The 24,207-nt window shown below is 36.4% G+C and overlaps 4 protein-coding genes across 6 annotated transcripts; 2 read left to right on the top strand and 2 right to left on the bottom strand.

The window, feature by feature from the left end:
- The first annotated feature begins 2,571 nt into the window (after nt 1–2,571).
- LOC112185543 (biotin carboxyl carrier protein of acetyl-CoA carboxylase) lies at nt 2,572–7,901 on the top strand. Its single transcript, XM_024323801.2, has 9 exons — nt 2,572–2,725; nt 3,169–3,357; nt 4,559–4,635; nt 5,865–5,924; nt 6,063–6,296; nt 6,364–6,426; nt 7,205–7,273; nt 7,398–7,443; nt 7,550–7,901. The coding sequence occupies exons 1-9, from the start codon at nt 2,716–2,718 to the stop codon at nt 7,618–7,620; spliced, it is 819 nt and encodes a 272-aa protein (XP_024179569.1). The 5' UTR covers nt 2,572–2,715; the 3' UTR covers nt 7,621–7,901.
- Nucleotides 7,902–10,539: 2,638 nt separating this feature from the next.
- LOC112189632 (mRNA decay activator protein ZFP36L3) lies at nt 10,540–13,431 on the top strand. 2 transcript variants are annotated; one of them, XM_024328971.2, is made up of 2 exons: nt 10,540–11,502; nt 12,388–13,431. In XM_024328971.2, exons 1-2 carry the CDS (start codon nt 10,863–10,865, stop codon nt 12,567–12,569), a joined length of 822 nt encoding a protein of 273 aa, XP_024184739.1. In that variant the 5' UTR covers nt 10,540–10,862; the 3' UTR covers nt 12,570–13,431. The 2 variants fall into 2 exon arrangements, with proteins under 2 accessions (XP_024184739.1, XP_024184742.1); XM_024328974.2 differs by lacking the exon at nt 12,388–13,431 and adding an exon at nt 11,856–12,337.
- Nucleotides 13,432–16,616: 3,185 nt separating this feature from the next.
- LOC112185440 (broad specificity amino-acid racemase RacX) lies at nt 16,617–18,912 on the bottom strand. Its single transcript, XM_024323694.2, has 2 exons — nt 17,759–18,912; nt 16,617–17,051 (listed from the first exon to the last, which is right to left on the bottom strand). Exons 1-2 carry the CDS (start codon nt 18,440–18,442, stop codon nt 16,770–16,772), a joined length of 966 nt encoding a protein of 321 aa, XP_024179462.1. The 5' UTR covers nt 18,443–18,912; the 3' UTR covers nt 16,617–16,769.
- Nucleotides 18,913–20,047: 1,135 nt separating this feature from the next.
- On the bottom strand, nt 20,048–22,512 carry LOC112190297. 2 transcript variants are annotated; one of them, XM_040515231.1, is made up of 4 exons: nt 22,180–22,228; nt 21,588–21,659; nt 21,193–21,421; nt 20,048–20,552 (listed from the first exon to the last, which is right to left on the bottom strand). In XM_040515231.1, exons 2-4 carry the CDS (start codon nt 21,605–21,607, stop codon nt 20,286–20,288), a joined length of 516 nt encoding a protein of 171 aa, XP_040371165.1. In that variant the 5' UTR covers nt 21,608–21,659; nt 22,180–22,228; the 3' UTR covers nt 20,048–20,285. The 2 variants fall into 2 exon arrangements, with proteins under 2 accessions (XP_040371165.1, XP_024185499.1); XM_024329731.2 differs by lacking the exon at nt 21,588–21,659 and having other exon boundaries at nt 22,180–22,512.
- Between the last annotated feature and the right edge of the window lie 1,695 nt (nt 22,513–24,207).

Below are 24,207 nucleotides of genomic sequence, written 5' to 3'. Positions count from 1 at the left end.
GCATCAGAGATCCAGTCGCGAAATAGCGTCGGAGATTCAGTTCCAGTCACTGATGTGATGGTGGAGAGGAGTACTTCGTCGGGGGGGGGGGGGGGGAGAGAGATCAGATTTTTTTTGTAATTGCAGAGAGATATTAGAAATTTTTGTTTGTTCTAAGGTGGATGGGCAAAATTGTCATTGCAACAAAATAGTTTGGGTCTGAAATGGCTTTATGTGTACAAGAAACAATTGGTGGCTTTATGTCTAATTAAAGTTTCAAAATACCACTTATGAGTAATTTTCTATTTTTAATTAGACTGAGGGCAAAAGTATTTTAATTTGTGTAAGTGGGAATAAAAAAAGTTGATGGTGTAAGTGAGAATATCTTGACTTAATTTTAGATTTTGGGTCAAGGACCCTATATTTTAATCAGGAATAGTGAAAATAGCACCCCTATATAACACCTCATGGTTGTAGATGAGAATTGGGTGTTATATAAATTGTGGAAGAATGATGAGTTGCTAAAATGAGGATAGCACCCCAGATGAGACTTCATGGTTGGAGTTTTCCTTTAGACAAGCATTATACAGAGACTTAATTTTCATTTAAATCAAGCAGAATTTTTTTTGAATAAAGGGCTAGGGCGGCTGCCCTCAAGCTTTGATTAATGAAACTGTCGAATACAAGGGGGGGGGGGACATTGAGCCTAAACCCCTGATTACAATAAGCATCTAGAGAACATCCTGAAATATTATCACGAGTCTCTACCAAATGACTGTATTCAACTAGGCACCAACTAGCAAAGAGCGCTCTACTGGCGACTCTATTTGCTTTGCCATATTGAGGTCCGGTGTGGACATGCTTCAAAGCTTGTCCGTTTTAGGTAACCCTAGCTTGCTGCTTGATGAAATCCTAGGGGGGGGAGAGAGAGAGATCAGATTTTTTTTTGTAATTGCAGAGAGATATTAGAAATTTTTGTTTGTTCTAAGGTGGATGGGCAAAATTGTCATTGCAACAAAATAGTTTGGGTCTGAAATGGCTTTATGTGTACAAGAAACAATTGGTGGCTTTATGTCTAATTAAAGTTTCAAAATACCACTTATGAGTAATTTTCTATTTTTTAATTAAACTGAGGGCAAACGTATTTTAATTTGTGTAAGTGGGAATAAAAAAAGTTGATGGTGTAAGTGAGAATATCTTGACTTAATTTTAGATTTTGGGTCAAGGACCCTATATTTTAATCAGGAATAGTGAAAATAGCACCCCTATATAACACCTCATGGTTGTAGATGAGAATTGGGTGTTATATAAATTGTGGAAGAATGATGAGTTGCTAAAATGAGGATAGCACCCCAGATGAGACTTCATGGTTGGAGTTTTCCTTTAGACAAGCATTATACAGAGACTTAATTTTCATTTAAATCAAGCAGAATTTTTTTTGAATAAAGGGCTAGGGCGGCTGCCCTCAAGCTTTGATTAATGAAACTGTCGAATACAAGGGGGGGGGACATTGAGCCTAAACCCCTGATTACAATAAGCATCTAGAGAACATCCTGAAATATTATCACGAGTCTCTACCAAATGACTGTATTCAACTAGGCACCAACTAGCAAAGAGCGCTCTACTGGCAACTCTATTTGCTTTGCCATATTGAGGTCCGGTGTGGACATGCTTCAAAGCTTGTCCGTTTTAGGTAACCCTAGCTTGCTGCTTGATGAAATCCTAGGCTTGGGAAAAATGGTGATCAAACAATTAAGGTATGCCTAGGGCTTTGACACTTATCAATTGCAGACTAGCTTTTAAAAAAAATTCTTAGCTTTGGGAATAGAAACAAGTAGAGCTACAAGGATATCCTCCCCCAACTCACAAATTCGCCTATTAGCCGGAGCAGGGGGGGGGGGTGGCGGCACCGAGTAAGATAGCGTAGGGCTAACTATTTCTAGAGAGAAGATGCAACAACTATGCAACTATAAATTTTAAAAAGTTACTTAAAATATCGTATATGAAGTATTGCGTCCCATTTTTAATATTCTTCTTTTTCAAACCTAAAGGTCTAAATTGGATTTAAGACTTTAATAACAAAAGTCTCCAGTAGGGGTTCTTGTTAACCTAAGTTTCACGAACTGTTGAATGTTGCCTATATATGATCATCATGGTTCTTGCGCATCTTGGTTAGTTGTAATATAGATACTACTTTGAACACTTTGATAACTATATCGAGGGTTGGTGTACAATCCTACCTATGGTGTCGCCTTCACACGATAACTAGTTGACTGGTTTTAATAACAGAAGGCAAAAACGACATATAGAAGCTAAGAAGTAGATGAACATGCAGAAGCAAGACTTGGAAAATACTTTGGGAATGAAGAAAATAAAATACTTAAGCAGAAAAAGATTTCAGAGATTCATCTCTTTTTCTTTGGTCAGGTTCTCACCCTCAGATTTTGATATTTGAGCATGAATAAGCAGAGTCCGATTTTAACTAAAATACAAAAAAGAAAAAAGAGAGAAAAAAAGGGGCGGACATGTGGAGAAAAAAGATTGTTGGGCTTGGGCTGATGGGCTGACCCAGCGGTTCCTTCCTGGAACTTAACGGCCGTGTGTCCCTCTGCCTCCAACTCTGAACTCTCTGCTCATGTCAGTGCAAACTTTCAAGTTTGGGTTTTTCTGAACATTTCTGGAACCTCTGAACCCACTCTCTTCATTTCCTGGTCCCCCCCCCCCCAAATCATCTCAATGGCTTCCTGTGAGTTTCTCTCTTTCACAGAAACACTGAATTTGCATTTGATGTCAGTTGGGTGTTGCTCAATTCTGTGTCTCTGATTCATTGCTTTTGATTATGGGGAAATGGGTATTTGGTGATTTGGTTATGGTTAGAAGTTGGGTATTGAGATTCCTGGGTTTTTGTTCTCTTTATTCACTGAAGCTTTTGGGTTCTAGCTCTACACTCTGAAATGGTTAATCAAATTAATGATGTAGTGATTATTGATTGGTGCATGTTTGATACAATGCACTGAATCTGTGTGTTGATTCTGAGGTTCTTGTTGCAGGTTTCATTTCCAATAGTTGTAATTATTTCTTATATCAACCTAGTGTTTTCTCGGATTGATTTCTGTTTAAGACATAAAGCAAAGGAATTTATTTGTAGGTTATATAAAGTCGTTCGTTTTTGTGATATTATTTGTGCAGGTAGCCTAGGGACATCATATACTAAAGTTACAAACTTGAACTTGGGTAGAACAAGAGTTGGGATTTCACAATCTTATGGTGCAAGAACTTGGACACTGCAAAGACCGCAGCTTTACTCAGGTTTATCAATATCAAGACGGATAGAGAAAGTGTTACATGTGCGCAGCGCTCCATCTTTAGAAATCATATGTAAGTTCTTCCGGCCCTCCATCAGTAAATCATGTAATTTGGAATTTGGTTATCAGTGCTTGAAAATCGGAAATGTGAAGTTTGTTGGGTTATTGTTTAATAATTGTGTTCTCATGGATGCGTGTGTTTTGTTCTCACTAGTCTCTTGATGCTCAAGTTAAAATGACAAGTTTAGTGCTAGGAAAAGTAATTGAAAGGATTTTGAAGGTGATACAGACAATCTTCAGAAGATTTAGGAATCAGTAAAGTTTATTGCCTAGGTTCTGTTTAACATATCTATTGCACATGTTTCCTCGTGTGGGATGGGGTGAAAGTGCTTTCATGTTCTGACTTTTTTCAGAAATAAGCTTTGACATCCATATCTCTTAGTACATATCCCACAGTTCTGAAGTAGGTTTATGTAACTTATCGTTTTCCCTATATTGACTTGATCTTGTTATTCTTCCTGATTGTATCATTCAAATGGGTTTTGAAATGATGAATTATGTTTGTTTGCTTTTTCAAAAATCCAAATTGTGACCTGTTAATTAAAGGTATATTCTTATTAACTGGAACAAATAATATAAGTCTCAGAGAACTCTGTGGCCATATCTAGTCATTCTTTATACTGCCCAGTAATATAGGACCTAAAAGTTAGTTCTGGAATTTGCTAGGCCAAACATTCTGCATTTCCTTGCCAGTATTGAGATCCATTTGACAAAATATAGTGAGCTTGATTGATTTGGAAATTTCAGAATTTCAATCTTTTCATTTCATCATAATTTGCCTTTTTTTTTTCTTGAATGTGTATCCATCGATTGTCAACACTGCAACCTCACAACTTGCTCGTTTTGTTTCTTTCTACCATGCTTACCCTTTCCTTTTTGGTTTAGTGTATGTTAGTAGTCAAACTTCACAACTTGCTCATTTACTTAGTAAGTGAGTTTGGTATGTACATTCCGTACAAACAAGTAGATGGAAAAAATGTCTGAACATTCTCTTGCACAGCCCCTCTTTCGCTGTCTTTTTTATTTCTTAAGTAAAGAACGACAAAAGAAGTGGTTCACAAGAGACCCATCATTTTTCTCCCTTAATAATTTTGTTAGTGTTTGTAATATGAGCTTGTAGAAAATCAGAGAAGCTTTACATTGCATGTTATATTGGGGTGTAATGTTCCTGTTATTAATGTCATATCCCTATGTTCTTGTTGATGATGTAATAGCTGCTACAAATTTAGAAGACGCTTCTGAAGAGAGTGATTGTGGTTCAGCAAGCCCACGCATTCCAAACTTTGATGAGGTAAGTTGGCTTAAAATTTGTGAATTAATAGGTTATAAACTGGAGTTCCAGCTATGTGTCTTTTATTCTGCGCCATTGTCACATCTTTAGATATTAGTGGAGGTCTGAATGTTGGTATTTTTGTTTCTTGAAGTTTTACTTGTAGTTGAGTTTTGCATGTTATTCTTCCAGATCCAAATAATAAAACAAAGAGAGAAGCCTAAATTTTTCAAGTGTCAAATCAAGTCCAAAGAATCTGAACTACACCTAGTAGACATATAAATTATCTTTTTAGGTTCATACAAATCAAGCCTGTAGCTTTAAATCTCATATCCTTGCATCTAGAAACTTATCTTTGTTTGTATCTTATGCAAACTTCATACTTTTTGTTCTTTATGGGTTTCTTGAACGGCTGTTGTTCAGATGGTGCATTTGTATCCATATCAATTGACAATCGGTGGATAGATCGAAGATTCTATATAGTTGCTGTAGGGCTTAGATTATTGGATGCAAAATTTTGTATTCTGAAGATGCTCTCTCGTATGTGGTTGGATGAGCCAAAAAATGTGGGTAAATTTAAATTAGACTGGGTGACGTCCAGCATGTGGCTAAACCGGGTTAGATACACAAATGACTTGTCCATTTGGTTCCATGTTCAACATGGAGCTGAAGATGCTCTTCCGTATGTGGTTGGATGAGCCAAAAAATGTGGGTAAATTTCAATTAGACTGGGTGATGTCCAGCATGTGGCTAAACTGGGTTAGATACACAAATGACTTATCCATTTGGTTCCATGTTCAACATGGAGCTTCCAACCCAGAACATTTGTGCGATGTGTTACAGAGGCCTATAATTTTGACTTGTGTAAACTTAATGGTTGTATTTCAATGCACAAGTTTTGGTTATTTATTTCTGGCTAATGTTGAAAAGAGGGGATGGATATATTAGATTACTGCATGCAAGATATCCTCTTATTGATCATTGTACTATCAGAAGACGATGCTATTTTAATACGCAGAACATGGAATGGTTGAGATAATTTTAATCCATGTAGGCTTGGAAGTATGTATTGTCAGGTTTGGACTATTAAAGACCTGGATGGCTTGGTGAAATATTCCAGATATATTCATCTATTTCCTTTAAGTTCATCTCTTAAGGAAAAATTATTTTATTAATTTCATCCATGCTATGCTCCTCTTCATAGTAGTTGTCAGTTGAAAACTAATATTTTGGTTTGATATTGTCTGCAGATACAGTCTATGCTTTCAACAATATGCGATACAACTTCAGTTGCAGAGGTTGAGTTAAAAGTAAGCTGAATGGTTTAGATTGAATTGTAAATTGCATTTTTTTATTGCTTAAGCATAACTATTTCATTCCTGTTCTCTCTCCTTTTTGTCCTTCTGTTTCCTATGTATTAATATCACGCATTCCCCTTCTATAATCAGCTCGGTGGATTTCGGTTACATGTGGTGAGGGAGTTGACTGAAGAAGGTAGCACTCCACCTCCTCCAATTCCTGCTCCTGTCAGTGCAAGTACACCTGCTGATGCACCCAAATCAAATGGATCAGTTTCTTCACAATCTTTAGCTATCACTAGACTAGAATCTTCTTCAAGAGATATCCAAACATTATTAGATAAAGCTGCTGATGAAGGCTTGGTGTTAATTCAGTCTCCACGAGTAAGCACATAAATTGAGTTCTATCCATTATCTATGAATTTGGGTACTAAAACTACCAGTGGTGCAGGTGGGGTCATTTAGAAGATCTCGAACAATAAAGGGAAAGCGTGCTCCTCCATCATGTAAAGAGGTACAGTTTATATATATAAATTTTTTTTTTTTGGAGAACCTTCTTAATTTAAAGGGAAAATTTCTGGACGATGAGTCAACTAAAAACCAGGAAACAGGAATCTGTTTGATCCTACATGAGTCAGAAAGTTAATGGTTTGAGAGATTCTTAGTAAGTTATTCTAGGGGCTGTACTTCTTGCTCAGTCATATGAAATGGAGTGAATGGTATAAATCTGTCAAACTATTTCTCTAGACTTCTCTGTCATATTTTTCTTTCTTCCTTTTTTCTTTTTCCTAGTCTATAAAGCTCAATCGAACTGCTCCAACATGAAAGAACAAAAGTTTAGGATTAAAAGAACCTCGGTAGGACTAGTATAAATTAAAAATGCCACAAGAGTCCTAATTATGCAAGAAGTTAAGTACAAAGTTCTGGCTCTGGAATAGAAGTGAGGTCTGGCTTGAGGGTGCAGTGGCTTGAGGGCATTGCCGACAGTACAGGTTGATTGCCTTCTAGTTGGAGGCAAGTGAAACAGTAGCAGAGATTGAAATATAGGTTTGAGATACCGGTTGGATGTAGACAACTAAAAAGTGACTAATGAAACTGAGTTTCTGAACTTTATGTCTAATTTTGACTTCTTGCTTTTATCATTTAGTAAACCCCTTTCACTTCAATACCCTATGCCGAAATCCAATACACTTGTAACTTTAGCAAAACACTTCATAATATACTTGACGATGTAATAGCATTTTTTTGTCTTTTAACTGATTCTTCTAATTTTTTTAATTGTTATGCAACAGAAGCAAATAGTGAAAGAGGGCCAAGTGATTTGCTACATTGAACAGCTAGGAGGAGAGCTTCCAATTGAGGTATGTGGCAGATGAGAGAGGCAGGGTTGTTTGATTTTCTCATTGTACCCAGCTTTAATCCAACTCTTTTCTTATTATTATTTTTTTAATTAAATGCTTGACTCATTCTTTGTTTCTTTTGAAGTCTGATGTGGCCGGGGAGGTCATCAAGATACTACGGGAAGATGGTGGTAAGTTTGGCTGTCAGGCTTTGCTTTAGTTCTTTTGATGTAGGGATTTTGGTTATAACATTTAGTTGTGACTTGTGAGTTCTAACGTGAACTGTTTTCTTAATAGAACCTGTTGGATACGGTGATGCCCTGATTGCAGTTCTCCCCTCGTTTCCTGGGATTAAGAAGCTTCAATAGACAATTGGTTTGATATTTGTGTACTGGAATAAAGGACGATTTGTTCCAATTTTCTTTCTTTCTTTCTTGTTTTTTTTTTTTTTTTTTGCTCCGCCCAAATTTATACTTGCCTTTACTGTATGGCTTTTTTTAACTGGATGTTTTTGAATGAGCTCTATACATGAAACTGGATTGGAACTGGCATGTAGAGGCTTTTACGAGTACCATTTCCACTATCATACTGATTCTGCTGCCTCTTGCATGAGCTAATTCTAGTATGCTACCTTGCGGCTCAGTTTGTCTTTCTTTTTTGCCTTGGACCGTCTGCTGTTGGAATTAGGTTTCTTGCCTTGCTCTCTGCTTTTGGCATTGTCAAATGAGGCGAGGTTATGTCGAGATTTCAGACAATCGGGTGTGCTTGTTTAGGATGTGGTAGCATTGGTTTGCGGATGTCCGTAAGCCCCGAACTCAATGAGGCCCGAAATTTTTACATATAAGGGACACACACTTCCCAACTGCCAAAAGCGGGTATAAAAAGTAAAGGGTCTTTCAAATGTACCCGGCAAAAATCTTTTCACACCCAGCAACATAGTTTTTACTCCTTATTTCCCCTAGTATCCTTTTTTTAATAAACTGAAAATAGAAAAACAAAAGCAGCAATAATAGTAACTGCACCTGCACTCTCTTAATCAAAAGAACTGCACCTGCCCTCTCCATCGAAAAACAATTGCACCTGCACTCCGACACCTTTGTTCCTCTTCATCCTTTTTTATTCTTCTTCTTCTTTCTCTATATTCCCTTCTTCTTTTCGGTTTTCTCTTTTTCTCTAATCTTGGAGATCTAGATTAAGCAATCTAAGTTTTAAAACCAACAACTTGGTTGCTCCACTTCTATCTCTCACCTCTCATTTTTAATTTCATAGTTTCATATATTGTTATTGATTCATTTTTCTAACTGAATCAATCACGTATATGTATATCTTGTATGTCCAAACTAATGTTAACAACGACATAAGTAAAATTTCATACGAAGAACCAGTTTTACCTGAGAAAGAAAGAAAGAAAAAAGCAATAAAAAAAAAAAAATAGAAGCAGCAGCAGCAGCAGCAAAAGTAGAAACCTCTGTACGAGACCTTGAAGAAAATAAAACAAGATTCTCCCTCCCTTCAATGAAGAAGGTTTTGAGACTCTCAAATTGAGAGTGTGACGGCAGCTAGCCAATGAGAAATATGGGGAGGAAGAGACAGACTCACGATGGCGGGGTGTACGTTTTTCTCTTCTTTTTCTGTTTTTTTTTTAAATTTAAATAAGGGGTAAAAATGGAAAACTAAGAACAATAATTGTGTTGCTGGGTACACTAAGAACTTTGCTGGATACAAATAGCAACACCCAAAGTAAATTATAAGAAGATGCACGTTTCGTTGGAAAAATCTCTCATAAAAAATAAAATATAAAGACAGTCCGCTAATTAAAGTTCTGTTAGGTTTGTGTATATTATATCAATGTGTTAATACATTAAGTTGACTAGTCCAATTTAGAGTTAGACTGGCTTCATGCATTAGACTAATTTGAGTCCTCTAGTTGTATTGAATAAGTCTACATTTGTATAAAGTTATGTCTATTCGACGTATCGGTATATTAATGTACAATAAAACTTCTATTGTCATTAAAAGCCTTTCATAAAATATAAAATATAGACGGACACACATTTGCTGATGAATATATATTTCGACAAAACTTGCCTATAAAAAAAAACAAACACATATTTGCCCACAAAAAAGTCTCTCACAAAAAGTAAAAAAAAGGAATAGTAAAATTCTCATATTGTACTTGAACTATCACGAAATATATTTTTTGGTGCCTACAAATCTTGAGGGAGCTTGGTGGTACCTGTATTATCCCTCTGTTAGCCTCTTTAAAATTTCCTTCCATTACTCTGCTAAAGTAGAGATGAAATTATAAAATACTTATTTTAGTTATTTTTGACAAATTTTTTATTAACTAAACTAAGTTGTAAAAATAAAAAGTTTGCCGAATATCTAGATTACCTACTGCCTCTATTGATTGATCGGATTAATTATTCTAAAAGAGAAAATTAGTTTATTTTCTAAGGACATAATAGTAGAACAACAATAACAACAAAATTAGTTACTTTCTTTTTTCAGCATAAAAGAAAGGAAAAATTATCATTTTGATAACCCAATTATGATTCGGTCGACATTTTGGTCACTATACTTTTAGTAATTTCACTTTAGTCATTGAACTTAAATATTGTCTATCACTTTAGTCACTGCCGTCAACTTTACTATTAAATTCTTGTAAATAACTCATATTTTCAAGACATTTTGGTCAAATTGAGTACTGCATTCCTCTTTTTTTCCTTTTTATTTTCAAGATATTTTGGCCAAAAGAAATTAAAAGTTTTGAACTTTTCTCCGAGATTATTTTACTTAGTTCTCAAAACCTTGATCCTTCTGGGTTTTCCAATAAAGAAGCCAAATATAACTGTGTATTTTTTCTTTTTTAAATTATTCTCAATTTTAATATTTTTTTAGTAATTGGACCAAAATGTCTTTAGTTTTAACGGTAATTACTAAAGTTAAAAATAAGCCTAAACTTAAGTGACTAAAGTGATATTTTTAAAAATAGAGTGACTAAAATATCGATTGAGTCATAGTTTTTGTCAAAATTTCCTAAAAGAAAATTGAAATTTATCAGTTACTTTTTAGAAAAAGAAAATTGGGCTTGCTTCCAATTAAGCCGGAAGAAATTAGACCAAAAAAAGAAAAAGAAAAAAAAAGAAAGAAGAGAATCACCCAAGAAAAAAAATTGGCACGAGTGTGGCGCCAGCTAATTGGTTGGTTTTCAATAAAAAAGAAATTAGAAAGAAAAAACCAATAAAAATGATCGGTCACTCTACACTCGGGGTTTAGGGGTTTTCTTCTTGTTACTCTCATCTGAGACTCGTATTGTCTCTTCATAATTTGCTTAGTTAGAGAGCTTTCATTCGTTACCTTCCCATTTCACTGAATCCTCGTGTTTCTGGGTCAAATTTCATCTGGGTTTTCTTGATATATACTTGCATGGAGTCCATTCCCAACTCATCATCTTCACCTGTACTGTGAGAATGGGTCTCATTTCAGCATCTGGGTTCCTTAGATTTCAGCTCTAACCAGTAACCAGACACTCACCACAATTTTGCTTCTGGGTCCACCAAAAACTTTGATCTTCTGAGTTGGTTTTTAAGCTTTAAACTGTACCAACATGAGTAATCTTCAATCAACCTGCCAATTCTTCACTCCATTTCCGAGAGAGGGTCAAGAATTCGAAGCTGTATCGGACACTGAACCCCACCAAGCTTTCAAGAAACCCAGAGTCTCTAAGGTTGGGTCAGACTCGATGGTTATTGAGAGAAGATATAAGTGGTTGCATTACAAGACCCGACTGTGCAATAACTTCAAACGGGGTCGTTGCCTTTATGGTGAGGCGTGTCTCTATGCTCACGGCATTGAAGAAATCCGCAACACTTTGGGTAGTTCGGCGAATGAGAAGGGCATGTTGGGTAGGACTGAGTATGCTCGTCACAGAACTTGTGATGAACTTCGACTTTGCAAGTTGTTCTTGAATGAGGGGAAATGCACATATGGAGAGAAATGCCGCTTTCGTCATGTGATTCCGAAAAGTATCAGAGATGAGTCAGTGATCATTTTGACTAGTGGGTCTAAAGGGTCTCAAATTAGTGGCTCTGGGCAATTTGGGGGCAAGAGGTCTTTGGGTTTGGATGTTGACACTAATGGAGTGAGTGGAGGCAGGCATTTTAGGCAACAGAGCTCTGTTGCAGCTGGAAGAGGGATGCTGAGTAATACCTGCATGGCTAGTGGAAGCTTTGCTCATGGACATGCCGGTAATAGAACAGTTCTGTGTTTGATATGTTCGAAATGTTCATTGTTGTTATTTAATATGATTGCATCATTTTCTCTTGGCATATTTCAATGTGCATGACGTAGTTTTGATGTTGTTTCCTTTTGCTATGAACATTAAGATGTCATATCTAAGGTCATGTATGTTTATAATATAGAAGACTGGGAGCTGGGACTAAGTTATGTTACATAGAACTTCTGGTTTATTATACCAAAAAGGAAACAAAGAATAGAAGAAATTTCTGCTTTTGTGTTAGATAGATAAAACAACTTCTGGTTTTGCATCAATAAGTGGAAAAACTTGTTTGATATTAATCAAATGATTTCATCAATACAGGCAATAGACTAAAGTGATCTCTTATGGCCCATAAGAGCTCTAGATTTCATTGCCTAGGCTCATATAGCAGAAGATTAAAACTCAGGATCAGCCATTATAGCTTCACTTGTCCAAAGAAGTGTGAACAAAACCCACAGAAGTTTCTGAACCACAGCTGTAAACTGGACTGCTTACAGGACTTGGCATTTGGACAGCATTATTTATCGTTCATTAGTTGTAGAAAATTTATAGAAAAGATCCATATGTTATGTATCACTTTTTGTGGACTGGCATCCATTTTGTATTCCCTGAACTTTAGTACATAAACCTACATTTTATATTGTCATTGGAAAGATTGCATCCATTATCGTCTAGTCACGTCAAATGATGAATTTGTATCAGTTCATGATATCTAGAACATATGTAATTCCTTAATTTCTGATTATTCCCATTCTTCAATGCCCCTTTACTTGCTTAAAGACAGACTCAATCTTATGGGATGTACAATGATTCTCAGAGAACTAAGATTGTGAGATGTCTCATGGTTTTACAGTGCTCAGGAAGCTCTGTGGCTACACTACCAGGGAGACTAAACATTTAAAGACTTTTACTACTTCTAGGGAATTGCAAGTTACGGACGGCAACTTCAACTGGAATGAACTTGAGAAAATGAGTCGCATCTATGCTGATTGGATTGAAGAAATTCCTCTTGTACATAGGAAGATGGAGTTCTGAGTTTGAGTGCTTCATGGGAAAGATTTATTGGTTCTGTTTCTCTTGTTCGCTTCTATGGATATTAAGTGTGTTGTGTTTTCCTCTAACACCTTAGTTTTTGATGAATGGATAAGGGACTGATTTTGTTCTCAAGGCATGGCATGGTATTCTGGACACGGTTCATAGGAAGCCAGCTCTGCTGAATCAGGAAAATTATATTTCACTAGAATACATGCTACCCCAAGTGTGTACAAAACGGATGTGGAATATCTTTTTTCTGAATTTTTTTTCAATTGTCAAAGTGTATGGTTTCCTTTTACTAGATGCTTTGTGAATAGTTAATGTGGCAAAATTATGTTTGTGCGAAATCTTAGAAATCTCATTAGTTCAACATCCTATTTGGTACCTTTAAGAATGGTCCTTAATATAAGCTTCTGTGAGTGTGTGCACGCGCTTGCATTGTTGCATGTGGCTTCTCTAATTCACCTTATGAGTATGCCAGCATTCACAATGTTATGCTCCTCTTCTGACTATTTATTGTGGTTGATGTGAACAAAAAATGTGTAATGCTTGTTACTTCTTTTGCTCAAGGTTAGCTGGTAGCATAACAGACAACCGGAGCAGTTCCTGATATTGTCTTACAGCCAATACTTGGTCTATCTCTACTTTAATGTTTTACTCCACTTGTAAGTTTTCATGGTTGGAATAGAAAGGTCAGTAGACATGCTATTTGTAGCAGGTCTTCTCTTTGACGAAGTTGTAGCACTAAAAGCTGCAAATACAGGGCATTTGTTGCTCATGGTTGCAGATATTGCCTGTGTAGATTTGGGTCTGCATAACGAAACAGGGCTTGATTTTAGCATTTGGAAGGGATACAGTTATCTTATGGGTAAGTATTCTATATACTGGATATTTTCAGATGGATGATTAGTATTCTAAATACTGTAGGTTTTGTGGTATTACGGCTACCAGGTCTGTATTGTAAGTATGCAGTTACAAATAATCCAGCCAAAGTCATAGGAATTAGACCCAAGACGATTCCAAATAGAAAAACTTCAATCATTTCAATTTGTTTGAGAGGGAAAGGGGAGGTAATATCTATGTTTAAATATAAATAGTGAAACTCAAAGCTGCAGATGGGGTTGAGGTGCTAACTTTGCAGTTATTTGATAGCAAGTTGTGAACCGTATACTGCTGCTTCTGCTTGGTTAGTCTTAACTTTTGCGTGCTAAAACATTCCTAGAATGAGCTTCATTATGTGGTTGGCCATTAAGGGGAAGTTGGGCACTATGACTCTAGACAGAATTGCTTATGTCACTTAATTTTTTAGTGCCCTTAATCCGCTGCTGTTTGGAACCATGTCTTGGAAGTGTGAGTTGAACAAGTGTCCTCGATTATGGCCTCAAGCCGTCAAGTATTTCTTGCGCTCCAAAATGTCACTTTCAGCGGCTAATAGTATTATTAATTGCTTCCAAGTAGGAAATGCCTTCGAGCTGAGTTTGTTTTCTCCTTTTCTTTGATGTGCTCTCCTCCAAGTTACTTTCTTTTGCTAGAATATATATGCCTAGCTGTTCTTCATGGCTGTAAAACCATGTTGTACTCTGTTCTTTGGTTTTTTTCCCCTAATAAAATTCACAAATTATGCTTGAATCAATAAAATTTACGATGTGTAAATTAAGCAGCAAATTAAAACACACACACGCAACACTCATGCAAACTAATCATCTCGATCTGCACGAGACTTCTCGATTCCTTGTTATGGAGCATCATTCATGGCTTCACAGCAGACGGTGGGTTGACAGAGGGGGATGGTGCTGTTGCCTTTGCCTTTCTTTTATCTTCTGCTCTCATCTCCACGATACGACAGAGATCTTCGTACGTGAAATACAGTCATTTTTTTTCCCTTTCTGATATATAGAAATGTGTGGAGAAGCTGGGTGGTGATTGTCATATTGATAGATGAGTTTTGAGAGTATTGGTGGAGTTATTTTAGATAAAATTTAACATAAATTCTTCAGTCAATCACTGTGAACACTGACCTCTGTTATTACAATTTGAACCAGTATAACCACCCTTCCTTCTTTCCTCCAGATGGTCAAGCAATCACAAAATGCCCTATGCTTTGATCAGAAGACAAGAGTGATGTAACTAAAATAGTAGTTCAAACGCCAATTAAATTTTCACTTTCTATAATATATATGCCCAATTACCAGCAGAGGTAACTTCATCAAAAGGCCCACAACTCTAAACCAATTGCTTATAATTTCTCTTATAGTACATTTGGTTACACAAAGTCCTTTGAGCACTTTGCAACCAGTAAGTTTCCTATCTAGCCAATCCTAACTCCATATCTCTCTCACTTAAATGTCGTGTACTTGTTTTTATGTTTAATTGAGTTCTAGTTTGACACTCTGATGAGAAGTCTATAGAGTATTGGATAATACCCGTTAATCTTATAGAGTAGAGATTTAGAGACCAAAATCTAAAAATTCGAGATGTGACATCTAAGAACTTGTAGACGCCCAAAAAGAGGCCATTTATTTTTCTTTGTTTCATACATATGACCACAAAAAAGAGGGGTCGCATGTGTGTGGGACTGTTGAGCCCTAATGTCAGATTACTTCAGCTGAGTATCTAATAGAAGCTACGTACTTAAACTTTTCCTTTGCAATATAGTTTCATCCAAATTTCATTGTGGCTGTCTCTTGTGTGGCAGGTATATCTGATATGGAAAACTACTTTGGAACCTGCTACAACAGTTGCAAAAATCATTGATGGCTAGTTCCATCTTTTTACTTGCTTGCAGGAAAAGGAGTTACATGTGCATTTGGAATCAAATAAGCTGTACTAGACATTTTGTTCCATCCAATGCTTTAAATACTACCCAGAATCTTGTATTCCGATCGGTTGATAAGAATCCATAGAGTATTATGTGTACATGATATAAAACTTGAAATATATTACTTGTACAGAAGTACTATATGTCGTATGCCAATAAGATTTATTATCTGTTTACTGCTAATTTCAATGTTATGAAGCTGGAATGATTGCCATAGCTGAGGCTAGTTCCTTCTGAAGGCTTGGGATTTAAAGCTGTCTGTTCTCCAGAGACTCAGCTACTCTTGTCTTTCTTCTTTATAGTTCCTAGAGGAATCAATAAGCTCAATTGCAAAAGCTTCTACATTGCACATGATATGTTATTATGTTTGATGGGAGTGAGATTCCACGATCTAATGTTTCTAAGAAACAAAACCTGCCACTAGTCCATGCTCTATGGGATCTCTTTTTTCAAGGACACTACTGCTCTAAGCAAAGAGGCTCTAGAGCTTTTGTTTTCCTCGGAAAGTTTAACAGTGAAAAGTATAAATCCCTTTAGGAATTTCACCCGTAAGGCCCTAGCTTGACCAAGAGTGCTTTGTTAAATTCTACAACATCACTAAATTACATAGCATCCTTGTATTTAAGGTAGGTTGATATAGTTTAGCTTCCCTTGTGAAACCTGCCTTCTTCACCATTTCTGAAACCAGCATAACTGAGCTATAAGCCTATAACAGACTGGACTTTCTGACAAAAGCTTTGAGGAGATTGAAAAGAGGACATAAGGAAACCTAGGATAGCAAAGGCAACGATCATAAGGAAATGTCTCCCTCCTAAGAATACTTTCGTTGCTTTCGCCATTACTCGTAGTTTAGTCTGTGACATATCATGACTTTCTAAGACCTCAATACTGGGCAAACCTAAGTACTCATTAGAATATGGAAGACATTCTTTGATCCTCGAAATAGAATTAAGAATTTCTGGAGTCAAACTAAAAGTATTGAGGCTAAAATAGATGCTGGATTTTTCTAGGTATTTCTTCTAGCTAGCATGAATACCACATAACCTAAATGAAGGATTCTCAAATCTCAATATTGTCTTGCAGCAATGTGGTCAAATACCATGTTTCACCAAACCCATGGTTGATAGATTATGATTTTCTATGACATAAATATATGAATAAATAAATAATCAATTGAATACAGGGGAAAATGAGGTAGTTCTACCGAAGTTCTTTCCTCACTACGCTTCTTAAATGGGCAATAAATAAATATATGAATAAATAAATAAGCAATTGAATATAGGGGAAAATATTCTACACACATTTCCCTGACATAATACAATATTTAAGAATGGAGGTCTTATGATAGAAATACAGATTTAGATTCCCGAGGAACTGTATTTTCATGTACCTTTTTCAGCAGATGTAGCCCATTTTATGGTTGACCAGGCCAATGCATCCATAGGGTCAATGCATTTCTTAATAAGAGGATCATCTCGGGGAAGGAGATCATGCATATCATCAAAGGCAAGAATCACAGAGTTCACAGCCCTCACCAGAAGAACCTGGAGTGCAATCCTCAAAAGATTTTGTGACCCCTCTATGTCTTTTCTATTAAAAGCTTCAATAGCAGGGATGACAGTGTGTTCCATGGTCGCTTTATCTGGCAACACAACCTCAAATCCCTGCAATTGCAATCAAAATGAGTAATATTTTCTGGTCACAAAAAGAGTGCTAGTATGAATACCCTAACCAGGTGTCACAGTAACAAATAAATCAAGGCTAATAGTATTCAGTTATAACTTATAAGCCTCATGATTGCAACTTTAGTGCACCAAGGAATTCATATTTAGCAGGCAGGAAAGGAATGCAATTGTATGAAGTTACCACCAACTAAAAAGATATTAATAGAGCGGCACATGTTAATCTATAGTGAAAATGCCCCAAAGGAAGTAATCTACCCAAGCACAAGGACTTGGTTAAGTTGTGTAAGTTTGCATTATTGAAAATGCTATGCGATGTAACCAAAAACATCTATGCAGTGTAAAACTGGAATCTAAGTCTTTTCATTTCAATCTAAGGTATCTGAGAAATGACATAAATCTGAACCATGCTTGCTGTCAATCAGAAGAATTTGTATGTGTGAGTGAGTGGACTAGTGAACACAATGAAATTTTAATGAGGAACTAAGAAACACATTCATTTTCTGATGTAACACAGAATAAGTTGGATATCCAGTTCCCTTAAATCTAAAATTTATTCATGACCTTGAGATATTCTTCTGCATCAGTATTGTTCAACACAGTTCAGTTAAAAAACATATGGGGACTTGATACTAATTTATGCCTACAACACTACATAACCTGAAACAAAAGCTTCAACAGAAGATTACCTCCCTTTTCAGTTTCTCCTGATAGAATCCTGCTGTCAAAGTTGCATTTGTAGCAAGCACTCCAATCCGCAAAGGACTCCTGGCTTCAAGTGGCTTCAACTTTGCTTCCTTGAGCTCCTTGGCAACACACTCACCCATATGGAGGAAAGGAACAGAACATCCATCAGATATTTCATTATGCCAAGAATGTGAAATATGACAAGGCATTACTATGCAACGAGCACCAGAATTTTCAAGATAAATCCTCTTACTCCTCAGATTCTCCACAACTGAAGTAGGATCAAGTTTAGTTCGTTCATTTTTACTGTCAAGCCAAGGTAAGGAGCTTCTCTCTGTGAATAACAGCTCTTTATTTAACACAGGATCAGAGCATAGAATAAAAGGAGGGCAACTTTCTCCATTCTTACTCCAGTGAAATAGTTTTTTCAGAAAAATAACAGTAGAATCGACAGATTTCCCTCCAATTATACCAATTGTATTTGGTTGACCCAGAAAAGAATTGCTGCATGCGGTACTCAAACCAGAATTCTTCTTATACTCTGGAAACTTCCTAGTTTGCAAGAGAACTGGGGATAGAGCTAGAGCTAAACCCTGATTCCTCCTTGTCTTGTAGAGGGTTTTATGTGTATTTACAAAGCCCAATTTGCGGAAAGGATGGTTCAAAGTGTGGAAAGAAGTTGTCATACTTCCATCAAACCAACACCAAAACCACTCCTACATGCTAACAGCTCTGCAAAAACTATTGAATTTTGCAACTGGCCTCCAAAAAGTATAAACTTTTTCAACAAATAAACATGTAACATGAAAATTGCACAGAGGGTCCTGTGTAGAAACCCAGCTTCGTCAGTCAACAAGCAGAACAAAATACAATCCTATAACTACAGATTACTCCCAAATCCATAGACTCTCCCTTTCTAGTCTTACACAAATCCCCAAACCTGAAATCTCAAGGTCATTCTTAATTTCTATGATAGATGCAAGGAAGAAGAAAACATGTACACAGATGAAAATCACGATCAGAAAGCTAGAGAAGTAGAGCAAGCGAGTGAATGCGTAGAAGTTTTCAAAGATTTGAGGATTATAAATCACTTAATGGTCTTGGTTTATGGCCCTACAAGAAAGACATATAATTCACCAATGGACCATTAGTCAAGGAAGTGAGAATAAATATTTGTGCATGTAATGATCTAAATAGTGTCAAATTTGACACTAAATGTTGTCATGTTCCAGCAGACCAACAGGACAAGACCTAGCAGTTGAAAAGGAATGCAAATTAACTGTAATAATATTAACAGCATGTACCTTATTACCTGTGGATTATTTGCACCTTATTGGATCCTTTCTGAGGTCACTTTATTCTGGTGTCAAAATTCGATTCTTTTTACCTTACTAATTGCTCGACTGTTTTCGTAACCTAAACCCTAGACTGTCTCTCACAAACTTGGAGGCATAGTACTCTATTTAATTTCTATCTTAAAGAAGAATCACACCAACTAATAACAACAAAATTAATCAGTAAGGTGGGGAGTCAATGTCTCGATGACATATGATTTTGCAAACTTGTTCCAGAGTTACAGATGATGTCATGTGCATATGATTGTGTATTTGAACCCTCCATGTGAGTTTATCCACAAAAACCATGTACATATAGTGATGCCAAGCAGCATATGGACCACATTTTCATGCCCCATGATATGAGTGAGGCCACATGTACTCACCATTCTTGTGCAAGTGACAATTGGAAAAGGACTACTTGAATTACAACAGCACTGAGAAAAAAATCCAGTAAATTTTGGAAATAATATCACTTTGAAAACTTGGGGTTTTTGATGCGGGTTTGGTTTCAACTAGCTTAATGCATATCCATCATGACCATGCCAGCCGGTTAAAGAAAATGGATTTTTGTGGCCGAATAAGTATCAATTTGTGCTCTGCTTCAAATAATGGTTTATGCCTTCGAAAACAACCAAAACCAAGGGTTTTCCATATGATTTGGCTTTATGCTGCGTGAACTGTAATCTGTACCTAGTGATTCATACAAAACAAATACATAACAGAAAACCAGTGACTTCTCATTTCCTACATAGAACTCTTAAGACTCCTTCACCCCCCGGGTAACCCATTTTAAAATCCATTATATAAATTTCTGTTCCCTTTCCAATAAGGAATAGTAAGAGTTCAAAAGGCAAAGAATAGGAACCCAGAAGCTGCAGAAGTATACATGTAATGCAATATAAATTCAAAGAAAATTGAAAGCACGATCACCAAGTTAAGCAAACATGTTAGTAATAGATTACTCAGAATATTAAACCAATAGCTTTAGAAAACTCTCCATTAAAATTCCTCTCTAAATGCAGTCAGTTCAACGACAATACTGGTTTTGCTAGCATCACAGGAGTAGATCTGTTCCTTTCTCTTTACCTAGAGTAAAGAAAGATGAACTTTTTACATCAAAATAGGTTTCTTTCCTCAAACACAATTAGTCAAAAGAGTTTGAAACGAACTAATGATTTCTGACGTCATGTACTCATAAACGTTTTTCTTTTACAATCTGAAGACCTCTGCAACTTCGAATCATCCTCCTTACATCCTTAGCTAGAGACAAGAAGGAAGAACAGACGGCAATTGACATTGCTGGGTGGATGTATATAAGATTTGGACTAGCTGATTTGCTCAATATAATTTCCTTGACAAGGCCCCATAGGATAAGAAGCACTCCATAGAAGCTCATTCTCCATGGTTTTATAAGTCCACAGAATGCTCCAGCGACTGACAGGTAGCTTCCAACCAGAACCTGGTGCAAGCCAGAGTGAGAACAAGTACTACAGACTTTAAGCAATGTTCATGCTCTTTATCTCTCTTTCACTTCTTTTTTCCGTTTCATTCAGCATGCTCTATAACTCACTTTGTTCTTAAGTTCAGTTCATAATATCTCTTTTTTTCATTTTCTTTTTGTTGAAGCGAGCATACGAAAGGAGATCAAAGATATCAAAGAGATAAGGAGGAGAGGATGAATGATAGATAGAATGGACTGGAAACAATTTGCTAATACTTCAGAATTCAGAATTTATTACCAGTGGAGCTGAAATTGTTATCCTGTTACAAATTTTAGCAGGTCATTTAATCAAAAGTTAAAAGTCGGAACACCAAACTCAAAACTAATAGGCCATGAGTGGAGAAGGACAGAGAATTTAATACACACACGGAACTCTGGGCATTACAGGCAGATGAATTACATGTCTGCGCTGATACCATGTTAAGGTTGGCATAGCAAACTCAAAGCCAATTAACAATGATTAGAAACACTCAAGATTTTATATACCAAGTCTAAGACTTAGACTGCTCAATGTGAGAGTTCTGTACTGAAAAGCAGATACAATAGAGTTTTCAGCAACATCACATCCAGTTGAGAGAAATGTTATAAACGTACTAACCTCTAGGCGCTGCAGATCAGCAATTGCATCAGCTGCCTTTACAGCAGAGGGGTCATGTAACTTCAAGTTACTATAGCTTGGAATTGCTTCATTTTTCACCAATGCATTCGCAATGGCACTTGGGTAGACTAGTGCTTTTATTGCAACTAAAGGAAACAGATCACATGCCATCAGATGAGGGGCTGTGACTGCTATTGGTGATGTACATGTTCCAGATCTACACGGGACACTGGAAACATAGAAAATAAATATGTTTACTCTGATAAAGAAATACAGTAAATGCCTAGCATAGTTTCAGGAAATGAAATTGGCAATTCTTTGTCTGTTACATTTTGTTGGTTCTTTCTGAAATAAGAGTTACAAGCAGGAAGAATCTGCTGGCATGAGTAACATACCAAAATAGACCACTAAACATTGGATACCAACTTCTGTGTGCTCAACGCTCACACTTTTAACCCAATTTATTCCTAGCAAGCAGAACAACATTTGTCATATAAGCACTTAAAAGTGTTGTAGTATATTACTGCTTTGAAATAGTCACATGGTACTGTTCCAACTTCAGTAATAAAAAAACAGGAGCTAGTTTAATTTCTCTTTTACAATCATTTCTCAGTAGCTGCCAATTTGACCACATACAGCACATATGGTACCAATAAATTTTAAAAATGAGTAGAACCCAGATCTCACAAATGGAAACAAAGCAGTTTGGTCAACACATCGTAACAAACATATGAGCTCAGCTTGCACAATTTGGCCAATCAGAACAAAACCCACATCTGTTCTTTACAAAGCAAACTGAGTACTACATACATTTACAGATATATCAGTTCAGTTTCATCAAAATGTAAACCCATTACGGAGACCTGGAAAATGGGATTTGGGAAAGGAATGTAGGCGCATTTGGGTTTGCTTATTGCATAAAAATGTGTATTAGATTGGTGTGTAATGATGAAAATTAAGAGAAAAGAAGACAAAAAGTGGGATTACCTGAAAAGAGGTATCTGAATGATGATGACAGTGAAATAGATACACGAAGCAGCGAAGGATATGGTGGTTGCCCATTTCCTTGAAGAGGCCATGGCAAATGGGTTTTCAGAGAGAGAGAGAGAGGGGGCGGGGCCTAGTGGGGGAAAAGGTAGACGGAAAGCGGCAGGGGCGGTCCCGGAAAGTTATCGCGGGGGCACAACTGAAAAATTTTCTTCTTCTTCTTCTTCTTTTGCAGCACAACTGCACGAATCATATGTGAGGTAACTTTTCTTTTCTTTTCACTTAATCGTCCGGTGACTATGGTCCTCGTACACCTAATTTTACCTCTTTAACCTATCAATATAGGTGATATTCACACTCCATTTTGTATTTTGAATTACTACCCACACTCTCTTTTGGTGATTAAATAGAATACAAAAGAGAGGTTGGATAGTAATTTTTGAAAAAACTTTTAACTTCTTATCCCTTAGTTATTAAATATAATTTCAAATTAATATATGATGTAAGGATCCATATGTAATTTTATATGCATTTTGGCTAACAAAATATTTTCTCTTAATAATAGTATAGATATTGAGTATTTATATCCAACAGAAAAAACACGTCAAAATGGTTTTTTTTTTCTTTTTTAATTTTAGATTTTTTTTTAGAAGAATTTTTAATTTTAGATTATAATAATATATTAAGACTGAAGTTTACACAATATGTGACATAGCATTCTCTAAACAGATATGCTAAATTGGTGTAACAACGAAATTCTATTAGTAAGGATCGCATTCCTGCTTGAACACCGACTAACTGTCCTGAATCATTGACATATTCGTTGAAACCAAACTACATCTCCATGTGGTTCAGATATCATGTCTCCCCCATGTATTTTGAGGTTTCATTAATGGTCAAGGCCTGATCGCAGCCATACTGGCCCTATTTCAAAAAAAAAAAAAAAACTACATCTCCATGTTGATGTTTAAAATTGCACCAAATTAGCAGCTTGCATGTTAGCATGATTTTATATTTTAGGGGAAATGAGTCAAACGACCACTCACCACACCAAACCACATTCCCTAAACCACAAGCAAACTCATAAACTTAATTTGCTAATCTTTGAACTTTTTATCCTGAAATGAATGACCTCAAAAGCCTATACGAAACTTCTTTCTCAATTACATAATTCATCGTCAAACGAACCTATAATCATTTGAAAATCCCAGAAACAAAATTGGGTATGAAAGCCCATATCTATCTTTTTTTCTTCTTCTTCTTTAATCAATATTTGAAACACCACAAGCAACATTGAAATTGTCGTTTAGTCAAGAAATACTTGTTAAGGCAATTGAGGATCATTAGTAGTTTGTGTTTGTAGGAAACCCAATGCCATGGTTTTTTTTTTTTTTTGAGAAGGAAACCCAATGCCATGGTTTGGTGGTCCGTGGTCGATTACAGCCAAAAGCCTGAACTGCTAGTTACCAGTCCAATCCTTTCTATAGCTATCATTAGGTGAACACTTCCTTTATGTAACATCGTTTACAATTATGATGCTACGTACTGGGGATGGGATGAACATGCTCATTCACTCCACTTGTGATTAATGAACATACTCATTCAGATCGTTCGAGAGACATCAGTGTCTCCGACCGATTCCACGATCTAGCGACGTCGCGAACCGACCCAACTTCAGCTTCTGATTCCGACAATCTTAGGTTGGCGAACCGGTGGCAATTGAACTGCCTTGGCGGCACAAGGCGACCCGTGGCTTTGGAGTGACCAATCGATGACAGACGATGACGAAGTAAAGGCCAAAAGCTTTGCGTTTTTCTAGCAGTTCTTCAGCAAATTTGGGCATCTCTGGCGGCGGATTGACCTACATGAGTGGTGATAGTGATGTGCTCATATTTTTCTATATTTCTATGTCTCTTAATCTTTTTGTTTTTATGTTTAGTTCTCCTTATTTATGATTCATTTACATATTTTAGTGTTTTTGTAGGTTTGTTTCGTAGAAAGAAGAAAATAAGCTAGAATGAGCTAACT

Source organism: Rosa chinensis, chromosome 2 (genome assembly GCF_002994745.2).
Source record: "Rosa chinensis cultivar Old Blush chromosome 2, RchiOBHm-V2, whole genome shotgun sequence".
NCBI classification, from domain to species: domain Eukaryota; kingdom Viridiplantae; phylum Streptophyta; class Magnoliopsida; order Rosales; family Rosaceae; genus Rosa; species Rosa chinensis.
Note: the sequence above shows the minus strand (reverse complement) of the source record. Positions and strands in the feature narration are given on the sequence as shown.